The sequence below is a fragment of the Rhincodon typus genome, chromosome 4 (genome assembly GCF_021869965.1).
Source record: "Rhincodon typus isolate 14 chromosome 4, sRhiTyp1.1, whole genome shotgun sequence".
Taxonomy (NCBI): Eukaryota; Metazoa; Chordata; class Chondrichthyes; order Orectolobiformes; family Rhincodontidae; genus Rhincodon; species Rhincodon typus.
This window is the reverse complement of record NC_063335.1, coordinates 44,795,746-44,810,060: the sequence shown is the minus strand read 5'-3', so window position 1 is coordinate 44,810,060 and position 14,315 is coordinate 44,795,746. Positions and strand designations below refer to the sequence as shown.

Genomic DNA, 14,315 nt, shown 5'->3' with positions numbered 1-14,315 from the left:
TTTCAGTTTAATAACATCCTTCCTATAACAGGAAAATCAGAATTGTACGCTGTTTTCCATAAGAGGCCTTACCAATGTCTTGTACAGTAGTAACATAATGTCCCAACTCCTGTACACAATGATCTAACTGACGAAGGCAAGTATGCCAAACACTTTCTTCACCACCCTATCTATCTGTGACACCACTTTCAAGGAACTATGCACCTGCACCCCTAGGTCTCTCTATATGAAAACTCTCCCTAGGGCCCTAGCATTAACTGTGAAAGTCCTGCCATGGTTTGTCTGACCAAAATGCAACACCTTGCATTTATCTAAATTAAACTCCATTTGCCATTCCTTGGCCGACTGGTCCAGTTGATGAAGATCCTGTTGTACTCTTAGATAACCTTCTTCGCTGTCCACTATACCAGCAATTTTGGTGTCATCTGCAAACTTATTAACCATGCCTCCTATATTATCATTCAAATGGTTTAAGTAAATGACAAACAACAGTGGACCCAGCACCAGTCCTTGTGGTACACCGCTGGTCACAGGCCTCCAGTATGAACAACAATCTCCTTCCACCACCCTCAGTTTCCTACCGTCAAGCCGATTTTGTATCCAGTTGGCTAACTCACCCTGGATCCTATGTGATATAACCTTATTAGCCAGTCTAGGCCTTGCTAAAGCCCATGCAGACAATGTCTGCCATTCTGTCTTTTTTTGGTTTTTGAGAATGTAACTAGTAGGTTAAGGTAGTAGTAGTAAAATAGCTAACAGATATAGAACATAGAACATAGAACAGTACAGCACAGTACAGGCCCTTCGGCCCACGATGTTGTGCGGACCTGTTATCCTAACAGGATCAAACTACCCTGTATAATCTACATTATACTATCATATAATGCACTGAAATTTCCAAAAAGTTATTGATAAGGTATCATACAAAAGGCTTTTGTGCAAGACAAAAAGCTCTTGGTGTTGGGGTGATGTATTAGCATGAATGGAGAAGTGGTTTGCAAATGGGAACAGAAAGTAGGGGAGTATGGAAATTTTCAAATTGGAAGGCTGCAACCAGAGCTGTAAATACTGGAGCCTCAGCTGTTTACAATTTATATTAATGACTTGGTTAAAAATGTTGAGAGTAATGTATCCAAATTTGTTGATGATATAAAACTAGGTGGGAATGTAAACTGTGAGAAAGACAAAAGACAGGTTAAAAGAGTAAACAATCAAGGTGGCAAATTAAATACAATATAGGAAGTGTGAAGTTACTCACTTTGGTATTAAGATTTTTAAAGTAGAATATTCTTTAAAAGGTATGACACTTCTAAATGTTGATGTTTATAGAGTGTACATGGGGCATACTTGTACATGGAACACCAAAGGTTAGTAAGAGGGTATAATAAGCATGAGGAAGGCAAATACGATGTTGGGCTTTATTTGCAAGGGAAATAAGAGTACAATAATAAAAGTCTTTGTAACCATTGTGTAGGACTTTAGTGAATCCACACCTGGAATACTAGGCTTTTCTGATGAAGGGTCTAGGCCCGAAACATCAGCCTCTCTGCTCCTATGATGCTGCTTGGCCTGCTGTGTTCATCCAGCCCTGCACCTTGTTGTCTGGAATACTACATGTAGTTTCAGTCTTCATGTCTCATGAAGAATATACTTGTCTTAGAACCTATACAATTGACAGTCACTAGATTGGCTCAAGAATGAAAAAAAAAATACAACAAGCTACTGAGTAAACTGGAGCTATATTTTATGATGTTCAGAAGAATTTGGAGTCACTTTGTTGAAACATAAACGGCTCTGAAGGGACATACTATTGTACAGAGGTTGTTTCTCCTGGCTGTGGAACTTAAAACATGGGGGCTTAGTCTCATGATGAGGTCTGTTGTTTAGAACCAAGATGAAAAGAAATGTCTTCACTCAGAGGGACATGAATCTTTGAAATTCTCCACTCCAGAACATTGTATATGCTGCATTGTTTAAATATATTTAAGGCTGATGTAGGAAATGCAGGGATGTATAATGTAAACAGGAAAGTGAAGTTTAGGCAGAAGATCAGCCATGATCATAGTAAGTGGTCGAGCAAACTTGAGGAGCCATATAGTGTACCCCTATTTGTTATTTCCTAATATTTTCACTCAGCCACTTCTTCATTATTCTGATTTACCCCTCACTTTCCAGAATCGCTTCTTTCATTCTTGTTTATTTTAACTTCAATCTTAATTGTAACTGGCTTAGAAGGTCAGGCAATCAAGCTCTCCTGGAAAGCATTCAGGAAGGGATTCAAACATTAAGTGCCTGTGAATTTTAATATAGGGGCTGGTCATTGCATTTCTGAGCTTTCCATTCGCTTCCCAATTGAAGTGTAGGCTCTCCTCCTTTTCTCAGTTGTATTTTAACAGCTGGACCTTCTGATCCTCTCCTTAATTGTGATGCTGAGTTCAATTTGAGCCTTCAAGGAATTCCCAAGCTCGGGAATGGTTTGGTCTGGTTTTTGATTTGTCACCACAACCTCAAAAATAGTAGATAAAAAAAACAAAAAAGGCTTTAAATTGTTAGTTTTAAATGAACACTAAAAAAAAAATCTGCTTAAAAAATAGCTAGTAGAAACAGACTAGTAGCAACTCTGGTTTGGTGCAGATCTTATTCTCACTCATGCATAATTCCTTTATATAATATCAGGATAATATTCTCCCTCACTTTGGCATCAGGTACTGTTCCTGCATGTGTAAAACATTAACCAAGGTCCCTTCTTTTTGCAGACAGGATTCTAAATGTATCTCATGCATGTTGGTTTGAGTGTTTTGAGTTTTTTGTTGTGGCAGGGAGCTTTGTCCATCTGCCTTGCAAATTAAAAATTGAATCTTTAGTGGACAGGATATCACAAGTTGTGTGTATTTACAATACGTACTGTTGTTGGATATATGATGTGAATGTTAAAATAATCTACTTATACCTATGGGCACATTTCCTTCTGTACACGTACTTCCCATAGCTTATAGCAGGTATATTCATGTAAATACATTGTCATTATTTGCAATTGCTCATGTAACACCATCACAATTACAATATTACAAGAATGATCCATCTATGCAAGAAACATTGTGCAGTGGTTTCCATTTGCTGTGTAGTAGAAGCTATAATCTACATCACTTAGGGGGGATTTGGAAGCCTTAAGCACACAAAGGTTAATTGAATATTAGCAGGATATTAAAGGCATTTATTAGTTACTCATTTATGTTTGATCTTACATTCAAGAAGACAGTGATAAGTATTGAGTAAACACAGCTGTTACTGTCCAAACATAAATTATCACAACAGACCACATGGAATGATTAAAATTGACATTATGCTAATAGAGGATAGGAATTGCTTTTCTGGTAGAAAATGCCTTTTTTTGTTCTAAGTGGTAGGAACTTTATATTCTTTGCTCACACCTCATCGTAAATGGCTGAATCAAAATGACCTATAGTGAAACTTGATCCCAGTCTTTGTGAAGATTTAATAAACCTGGCATTTTCGGATCTTCTATCATATTCAAACCAATCTTGCCATTTACAAGGCTAATTTGGTTTTTGAAATGGTGCCCATCATCCATCTAGCTTAAACATATCTGGTTTTCTATTGCTGCCATCAATAACCTTCTTGATATTTTTGATCTAACTTTTGCCAGACTTTCTGTTTGTTCTTTCTTTTGTTATGTCTCCCCTTCTTTTCAGATGTTAATTTTTCTCCATGCCTCTTAAAATGTCCTCGAAAGTTCACTTTTAAAAATATAGTTTAGTCGTTTAGCTGCTCTGAAATCAGCTGGATGCAAACTTTACCACTCTACAATGGTAATAAGCTGTGAATCTCATCATTCTGTTGACAGAGACCACAGATTCTGCCACATACATTGGCCTGAAAAGGCTGACAGATGCAGGACAACAAATAGTGATACCAAATCCACCCCCAGGGACATGCAGTCAGGACCAAAGCACCGGTGTTTCCCCCACAACAGCTTTCCTTCAGTATTTTATCATAGCATCGAAGCGGGGCAATGAAAGCGAGGTAATTTGTTCCCTTACTTTGACTTGTGAAAATAATTTATAAATTGCGTAGGAATCCCTTCCCCGTTCCTGACTCTTTCTTTGCCATGTTGTGTTATGCAATAAAATATTACTGCAACAATGTATGTTTTTAACTGCTGGCCTCTTTCCTCCAAGGCTGGCAAAAAATAACTAAACAGAGCATGCTTAAGTAAAACCAAACCAGAAGTGGTGCTCTGCTCATGGACTAGGCAATATGACCACAGGCTCTACCTCCCAAGTGAGTCTGCTGACATCAGTGGATTGTGGGTGCTGACCGGAAATCCCATTAGAGCTTCCGGTTGAAAATCCTGACAGACCTTGTATCCGAGGTGATTCTACCTTTAGTCTCATAGTCTGGCTAAGGGTTTTCATGCAACCAAATCAGTACTTCCTGGGTGCTCTGTGCACCCAAAGGTAAATCATATAATGATATTGGATCATCGTCCAGCATCAGTTAATGTAAGACATCTGATTCTCAGTGTTAGCTGCACATCAGCATCAGCCCTCTTGTCAATGAATCAGAGTCAGAGGTTTTTCAGCTCAGATCCCACTCCAGAGATTACAGGCTTCCAAATTTAGGGAAATAATTTTAACCTGAGTGGCCTCGAACAAAATAAAGTTATTTGGATTGGGAGTGAAACAAGTAGTGAACCAACCCCACCATCCCTCCCCCAGCATGGAGCTTCCCCACCAGTGCTGATTCTAAAAATAATCATCCTCTTGTTTCCTTGGTAGCTTAGGTGATAAAGCATTATGCAGTATGCTCCAAGACTTCTGATTCACAAGGAAATTAAAAATCTAATTTATTTCATTACATGAACAGAAATAATATAATCCTTCTCAACTAGGATTTATCTTAATTTATATCTTCATTGAAATAACCATTTCCAATTTCCTATTGTGTGTTCATAATGTGTGAAGCATTGTTATTTTTCATATAATAATGCAGCATTTGAAAGAATATATCAAATATTATTGTTGTCAAGCAAATTGACTTGAAAGGATAATACTTGCTACCTTGGAAACCGTGTGAATCTGTTCCCGACTAGTGTTTGTTTAACTGGCTGTATTGTTAATTTTAAGAACCAAGAAACATCTGTACCCTTTTATTTTTAGATTGATTTGGAACGCTTGAATACCATGTTGGAAAGTGGAGCTGATATCAATGCTACTGACAGATATGGACAGGGCGTTTTGCATGGGGTAATGTGAATCTGATGGAATGATGCATTTCAGAGAAAACATTTTTCCCATGAGTCATATACTGTATTCAATAATTATGATTAATGTAGCTTTTTAATTGTAGCACCAAGTCCTACATTATGATTTTAATAGATTTAAATTCTGCTCAGAGAAATGTCATCTGTATTCCCTCATTGATACTTAACATCAATTAACAATATTCCACATGTATATAGTGCCTTTAATGTAGTAAAGGGTCCCAAAGCAGACAACTAGAGGTCTGAATTCTCTTTATCATCATTAAATGTGGTTATCAATCAGTGTGGACAGTTGCCTTCTGCAAGTATTTTGGAAAATGTATTCTTACCTGATAAATATATCTATAGTGCTTACATAATAATATTTATCATTAATGTAAGCTCATCATTTAAACTTCTAATGAAGGCAGTCATAACATGAAATTTAAGTGAAACATTAAATTGTGTAATCTTTTTATACCAGATCTGTCTTCACTTCACCGCTAAAATTTAATCTTGACAATATGGCACTGGGTGGGGAGATTTATTCACCTACCCCTCACTGTAAGAATCCACCAGCAGCCTATAGACCTAAAGAAGCCCTTCCCACAGCAATAACAAATTGCCAGTGAGTTAAACATGTAGGGACTCGCTCAGTGGGAGGAAGACTTGTCTTCGGAATTCGATTGAGTGCCCATTTTAGCAGCCCCAGCAGCTCCAGACAGAATAATGTGTGTTGCTGGCACTGCAAGCAGACCTAGGAAGGTCAGGAGATGGATGTTAGGGACAGGTAAATTTGGTCTTTTTGGACTAAATGGGATCATGCAGCCTGGGGTGGGAGCTGGGGGCGGGAGTGTTTGGGAGGTGTGCATGGTGGGGGTCGGGTTTTGGAGCCCAGGTGGAAAGAAGCAAAGTGGGAATAAAGGGTTCCTCCCTTTGCACAACTGGCATGCCCAAAATGCTGTGTCCCCACCACCACATCTTTCCCTCCTTTACAAAAATATTTGTCAAAACAGGTTCACTCATCTGCATGCCCACGCCGACCATACAATGGATTGGGAATGTGAAATGTGCATCAATTGTGTGCTAATTATTATTTCAAAAGGCAAGCAAGCTGCCTAATTTGGCACTGCTCGTGCACCAAATTACGGAAACTGGCTTAGCAGTGGGCAGGAAGGTGATGAGTTGATCACCCCTTGTATTTTTCATGGCCATTGTTAAAAATGGCGCCAGGTAGGGTGCTTTGAAATTCCACGTGTGCAGCATTCACTGCCATTGATGTGCAGCTGTGGGTTGAATAAAATAAATATGATTTCAACTCATGTTATATCAAGCAAACCTCCCCTTCAAAAAGTGTCAGAATAAATCTGTCATTGTCTTGCAAGTAACAGGCAAAGACCCACTGATATATCAGCATTATAAACTGATTTTAGGCTGCCATTTGAGTCTCCACATTCAGAGTTACCAAAGACGTCCTTGCTCAAAAGTCTGACTATGTTTCATATTTGTCTCAATAGGCAGCCAGAACATGGCATCCCGACGTTGCCAAGTTTCTGATTGAGAGAAATGCTGACGTGAACAAGCCTGATAACTATGGTGTAACTCCACTGCACGTGGCTGCGGCAGTAAATTATCCCGAAATGGTTGACTATCTTCTGGACTGTAATGGTAAGATAAATGTTTGCAGGAGGTGATGAGCTGTGAAGGCAGTGCTGCATAAGATTTTTGAAGAAAGAAGGGCTTGGATTTACGTAGCATTCCATGGTGGCCATTAGGCATCCAAAAGTGTGTTACAGTCAATGAGGTAATTTTGAAGTGTAGTCACTATTGCAATGAGAAAATGTGGCAGCAGTGATGATCCCAGCTGATATTAATTCCAGACAAGTCAGATTCAAGAGTTAAACCTGGCTTGATAGACTCTAATTTCGTTTTTTTTTCTAAACAGTGGAGATCAGACTCTGATCTCAACAGTCTGCCATTGTACTTTTCACACAAATAAGAAAAAGTTTATTAAATAAAATGGCTGGAAAGATTTCATTACAAGAACCAGAAAAGGGTTCAAAGTCAAACTATTCTTTTAATCCCTGCAATATCCTTACAAAGTCCAAAATCCCCACAAAAATTATTATCTTCACACCAAGACTTCTTGCACAGGCTGACATAACCATCTAACAAATTTTTGTCCATTTACTAAATCTTTTCTTTGTCCTCATATGGTATCCCTCCCTGAGACATCGAAAAGAAACTTCAATCACTATTACTTTAACTTTAGGGCAAACACGAGTTCCCGAAACTAAGCTTCCTGACAAGATTTCTTACCAGAGCGTTAAATGCTCCTGCTATTGCTCTCTGACACATGCATACGCGTGCACACACACACAGACACACCAACACACACACACAGTGACTGACTCACTCACTTCTGGATTTTTCTGTGCCCGTGCGTGTCCCTGGACCCCTGTTGCTAGGCAACAGCTCAGTTTAATTTGTATTTACTTTAAATGCACTAAAATACTAACCTCATCACTTCACAGGTTGTAACCTTCATTAAATATGCATCTAAACAAACAGGCCTCCACCAAGCTTACAAAAATAACTCTAAAAATGAAACTAAAACAGTCTATCCCTGTCCTTATTGCACAAAACAAAACTTATATTTAAGGTTATACATTGGGCTGGATTTTATAAAGAGTGGCAATTTTGTGCAGATTCTTCTTTTTCTGATCAATGTTCCTACAGAAATGCGGAGCTGGCTTTCTATCCTGACAGTTCCTTTGTAGCTCATAACTGTCTGACTCCCTTTTCACAGCACTCACCTGCTGGGTGCTGTCGAAGGATAAGCACATAAAGGTGTTGTTAGGATGCTGGGATGGTAGGCTGCCGAATAAATAAAGTGGCAGGTGTGTAGAGTGCCAGGGTGTAAGGTAAGAGGGGTGTTAGGTGGGTAGGCATAGGTTGCCAAGGGTAAGATCCCAAATGGTTGGGCGTACAATGTCAGACAAACAAAAAGCATGCCAGGAATTTACGATGTCAGGATTCAAGGTAAACATGATACCAGCTTGGGGTACCGCAGTATATCAGGTGAGAGAATGCTGAATGTCTCAGGATTAGGGTGCAAGGTAAATAAGGTGCCAGGTAGGTAGGATGCCACAAAAACAGGCTGCCAGCTTGGTTAGGTGCGGCTGGAGAGGGCGTTGGTTTGCCCGGGGTAGAATGCCAGAAAAGTAGGGTTTAAGGTGCTAAGTAAGTCGAATGTCAGGTGCGGAGTTGGATGAACACAGCAGGCCAAGCAGCATCATAGGAGCAGAAAGGCTGATGTTTCGGGCCTAGACCCTTCATCTCCTGTGATGCTGCTTGGCCTGCTGTGTTCATCCAGCTCTGCACCTTGTTGTCTTGGATTCTCCAGCATCTGCAGTTCCTACTATCTTCGAATGTCAGGTGTGTTGTTTGCCAAGTGGGAAGGGGTAAGGTGCCAAGTGGGTTGGGTGCGAGGGTTCAAGTTATCAAAGGGGCCGAGTAAGTGATGCAGTGTTCAGGGTAGATCAGGGTGGGTAGGAAAAGTTTGTTACAGTGGGAGTGATTGGTAGTGGTGAGGAGTGCAGATGGCATCAGGTCATGGAGTTTCAGATGCGGATCAGGGGCGAGTACAGTGGCAGGGGAAGTTTGGCGCTGATCGGAGCAGGGCTTCTGGGTTCCAGGGAAGGTGCCAGATCCCTGGGCGGAGTGGTTCCTGGGTCAGGATTTTGGGGGTTTTAAGGTTCTGGTGCAGGGTAAGTAGTTACGAAGGAATGACCACATTTTTAAGAGCCTAATCTTTTCCAGGTAGCTACTTAATTATTTTCATCAAAAACCTCCACATTATCTGATTTAAATGCAAACTTTCAGAGGTACACACACAGACAAATTGCCCAGCAGAATTGTCAATTTCTTGGAAATTCCTTCAGACCCTTTACAATGAAGATTCTGCAGGGTTTCCATGCGTAACTCACACTTACGCTGGAATATCTACCATCTGGCCATCGGAAAATCCATCCACGGCCATAAACAATAATGAGATAATGAAGGATAATCTGATTTGATGGTGTTGATTGAGGTATTGATATCAGCCAAGGTACCAGTTGTAAGTTTTATTGGTTCTGAGATATAAATCACATACTTAAAGTATCTATGTTTTAAAGTCTTAGCTTGTAACAGTGAGAGTCTTCAGTTGTGCTTGATCTAAAGAGATACCAAGAATATATGAATCAAGTAGAATTTATTACGCAAGATTTTATAAATAACTAACAAAAAGCAGTAAAGACGATATGAACATTTTAGTCCTCGGCCGACGATTACTTAATTGTGTCACTGCAGGGGATATCTTTCTTCTCCTGTCTCTGACATGACATTATGTTGACTTTGTCTCAGGGAATTACAGCACAGAAGCAATGGTAAAGTTGAGCCAGCAAAGTCTCTTGAGTTTACAATTCTTACCCCTAATTCTAAGAGTTTCTCATTCCTTATTAGGAAAATTTGCATTAGCTTAAAGTGATCTAGTGTCAACCTGCCTCTAATTAGAATCATGCAGGCTCAACAAATACCTATTTTCTTAGTTTCAGAAGTTACTTCCATTGTGTAAATATATCACATATCCACTTTAGATACAAATGTCCACAAGCAAACTATGTTTTAACGAAAACTATTATAAACAATCCACTTGAACATTCCCATAGAAACTGGGCCAGTTGAAAACAAATGCCCCTTGCCGAGTATTAGGATGCCCTTTCGAAATACAGATGGTTTGTTCCACAAGTATAGCTGATATAAGACACTAAAAACTATTTAAAATACTTTGCATTTGTTTAGGATAGTTAGTCCAAACTGCAGCATTCAAATATTTTGCTTTCTTTACACCTGGCAAACAGGTCTGTAATTGTACATTCAATAATTACAATAGATAGCTTGAATGCAGACATTTCAACAGCTTCAGGCTATCAAGGTCAGTTTTAATACAAAGTGTTAATCATCTCACTAGCAGAAATTTGATCTAAACTGTTTGAAAAGATAGTCCAGGAAAATCCTAAAATGTCTCTTCAAATCTAAAAAGTAGTTGTGTTATCAGAGTCTTACACAGGGATAGCCTCACAATTCTTCTTCAAAATAGCCCCATGAGATCTTCTGTGCTCACCTAAAAGGACAGACAAGCCCATAATTTAACATCTCACTTGCAAGTTAACACTTGCAACAGTGCAGCACTCCCTCAATATTGCACTGGAGCACGAGCCTAGATTCTTGACCTGAAACCATTGTTTGAGGCTATGAAACCACAAACTTCTGACTCAAAAGAAAGAATGCTACCAACTGAATGTCGGCTGATACTGCAGAAAGGAGCAAATCCTGCATATTTGTTGTCAACTTACTTTAATCAATCAGGCATGCCATCATAAATTTGTATGCCTATTGAACCATGTTGATTTAGTAGTTCCATTAGTTATTACATTATGGTCATGCAGCTTGCTTTGAACAGGTAAGGAAGGGTGAATCGGACCCTTTTTTAACCTCTTCAGTTGATTGCGACAAAGATTTATGCTCTTGGGTGAAAGAGTAAACAATTTTATTATCTACAAGCATTCATAAAAGTAATGACCTAACATCAAACATACAGAAACACATGTACAAAGTTAAAAAGGGATAGTGTGTTGTATTAAAGAAAAATAAAAGGAGCAAACTGTTAAATTCATAAGGGTATCCTTGCAACATAATTATTTTAATATGGCACTGTGGTTGTTTAATTCAAGTATTGCATCCTCAGCAGTAGTAAATCTTGCAGAACTTTTTGACTTCTCAACATTCAGATGTTTCTCTCCAATTTGTATTGTAATTGGGTGCTTTGTTCTTTGCGAGGAAGAGAGAAAGAGAGCAAGTTTTCTTCAGCTCTACAGTCACAAATCTATCTGCTCTGCCAAAAGCAGTCCTCCAAAATACAAAGAATTTGTTTAGTTCAATGTCTGAGCTCATCATTTCCAAGCTTGATTAAATATGGTGATATCTTTCATCTCTAAAACATGAAACCTGTCATACAGTTGTAAATCAAAAATAGATGAGGGTTTATTCAGGCCTGATTAATTCAACTAAGTTTTTAAAATAAAAAAAGTTAATTTCAGTTGACAGTTTTCTTTAATCCACATTTGTTTCATGAAGCTTGGCTAACCTTATGATCAGCTGATTGCTGTGGCCCTTTTTAAAACCATTTCAGACCATGAAAGCCTCAGGTATTAAAATCAGAATGTAGAATTTGAACATCGATAGTTCATATTTTTTGCAGCAACCAGAATCTCAAAATCGACTGCTAATCTGCCAATATCAATGTTACCAGTGCCATCCAACAATGTTAACAATGTTATCGTAGAGGCATGGAGTCATAGAGATGTATAGCAAGGAAACAGACGCTTTGGTCCAACTCGTCCACTTCTTGACAAAAAATTCAGAGACTGATTGTCTTTACTCTTATGTTTTTGGATTACTGTCTTATTTCTACTCAGTGTGTATGTGTGTTGTGTTACTATTTCTTCTTGCTTTTAGTAATTAATAAGCTCACCTTTTTTTAAATTCAAGAAAGCCTGGTTAAATTGCTTCCTTAAAAACATAAGTTCATTGGAATCTGACAGAAAGGTATCCACAGGGGAAGAGATCCTTTTAAAATTAAACTTACGGCAGTAACGCAGAGAGGGAGTGAATAACCAAAGGGAGCAAGTTCATCCTTCCTTACCCACGATCTTAATGGTTTGTGGTATGTGGTCTAGAATTGCAACAAGTTCAGGAACCTCACCCAGTGCCTGGTCATAATAATTGATATGATACACTTTGTTGCAGACATTATGAGGAGGACTTGGATGTTGGCATTTACTCCTCCAACATCCTAAACTATTCTTCCCAAACGTACATATAACATCATGATAGTGGATGGTGCTTATGGCACTCCTCATGATTAACCCTTTCATGCAGGGAATAGTTCGTCCAGCAACTTAAAATGTGGATTTGGCAGAGGCCTGAGATTAAGATGCTTAAATAACTTGGGGATTGGACTTTGCCTTCCAAGTAGCACAAAACATGCTCAAAGTAAATCAGGGGCCCTTTGAACATTCTATCCAATTTTATTTTCATCCAGTGGCAAATACTTATATCACATGGCATCTTCTCTGGGGAATGCTTTGTGATCCAGGGAGACCACTGCAAGATTACACTGTAGAAAATCTAAGGTGAAAACAGTATTCATTGGATTATCTCCAAGCAGATAATTAACTTCATCAGAAGTTAAGTCAACAGCTTTTTTTTTCCATTTTCACCGCTGTTTTTAAGCCTTCACCTCCACTCCTGGGCCCTGACTCTTATTGGATGCAAGAGCTGATTAACTTTAGATTGTTTAATTAAGTGGCAATTTGTGGTCTCCCCTTTGCCCCTTTGCTTCTTACCTTTTTGTCTAGAGCTGATGGTATGTAATGAACTTCGCTGCTAAAATGCATCCTAAGTAGGACAGGTAGAGATATAACATCCCAGGTATAAATTGACTATAATTAATTGAGTGAATATTGAATTTTAAATGTACAGTATAAACTACAGACCTTTTAAAAATGGTATATTTATGTGGTTAATTGAGACAATGTGGTGTAATTTAGTGGTTTTTGCTGATGAAAGCACAAATTCCAATTTGCTTTCCTGATAGCTTTTTATATTGTATGTCGGTAGTAGGGTATGAATTCTGCCATAAATGTATCATGGAGTTCTGGTTGCCACCTTACAGGAAGGATGTAGAGGCTTTAGAGAGGGTGCAGGAGATGTTTTCCAGGATGTCACCTGGATTGGAGTGTATTAGCTATAAGGACAGTTTGGACAAACTTGAATTGTTTTCGCTAAAGCATCAGAGGCTGAGGGGGTACCTGATAGAATTATGTAAAATTATGAGAGGCTTGGATCAGGTGGATTGTCAGAGTCTTTTTTCCCAGAGTGGAAATCTCAATTACTAGGGGTGCATAGGTTTAGAGTGAGAGGGGGAAATGTTTAAAGGAGATGTGCGAGGCAAGCTTTTTACGCAGAAGGTAGTAGATGCCTGCATTACACTGCTATGGGATGTGGTAAAAGCAGATACAACAGCAACACTTAAGATACATTTAGAGAGACACATGAATCGGCAGGGAATAGGGGGATACAGACCATATGCAGGCAGATGGGATTAGTTTAGAATGGCATCATGGTTGGCATCAAAGGCCTGTTCCTGTGCTGTACTATTCTATGTTCTATAAGCACTTGCACAAACAGGCAATATAAATCAATCATCCATTATACATTCTGTACAATATTCAGTTCCACTGATGAATTCTTATGCTTAGGATGTGGATTGCAACTTCTTCATGGTTTTGAAAACATGAAGGTCAGGGGTGCTAAGGATGGAGTTAGGAACTGGTGAAATCCGTACAACAAGGCGATCTTGACTTGTTGCCCGTTAGCAGAAAAAGAATCGATTATCTTCCAGATGGCGCTTCAATATGCAGGCTTTTCTGCCACGTATAATGTAAGTACTGTGCTAAAATATCATGACATGCAGAGTGGGAACAAAACATAGACACAGTGCAGTAACTCAAATATCACAAAATTCTCTACAAATTTTGTGTATCCTTTGTAATTGTGTATAGCATCTTTTTTTAGCGGACATTGAAGCAAAAACGTCAGGAATGATGCAGACACCAGTTCACTATGCAGCTAAGTATGATGCTGCTAATGCCCTGCACTGTCTGTTGAAACACGATGCTAACATGAAGGCTCGAGACTACAAACAGCGAACCCCTTTGCAGCTGGCAACAGAGCTTGGTAAGGTTCATGATTTATTTTTATTAAGTTGACACTTTAGGTATGACAAGGCAGCACTAGATAGACTGTGAGTTCTGTTGGCTACAAGTACACACTAGATAAAATATTTATTTTCTCATTAATTTTGTCAGATCTGTGAGTCTGGTTCATCATTTCTACCTGAGGATCCAGGTCTTCCCACTTTGCAGGAGATCTTAATAAAAACTGA

The 14,315-nt window shown here is 39.0% G+C and overlaps 1 protein-coding gene across 1 annotated transcript in view; it reads left to right on the top strand.

Moving 5' to 3' along the window:
• LOC109926123 (transient receptor potential channel pyrexia) overlaps nucleotides 1–14,315 on the top strand; it is a 79,010-nt gene that overhangs the window by 18,146 nt on the left and 46,549 nt on the right. The window contains exons 3-6 of the mRNA XM_048595742.1: nucleotides 3,866–4,044; nucleotides 5,181–5,267; nucleotides 6,781–6,931; nucleotides 13,946–14,107. Coding sequence (XP_048451699.1) covers nucleotides 3,866–4,044; nucleotides 5,181–5,267; nucleotides 6,781–6,931; nucleotides 13,946–14,107 — 579 coding nt within the window. The remainder of the gene's footprint in view (nucleotides 1–3,865; nucleotides 4,045–5,180; nucleotides 5,268–6,780; nucleotides 6,932–13,945; nucleotides 14,108–14,315) is intronic.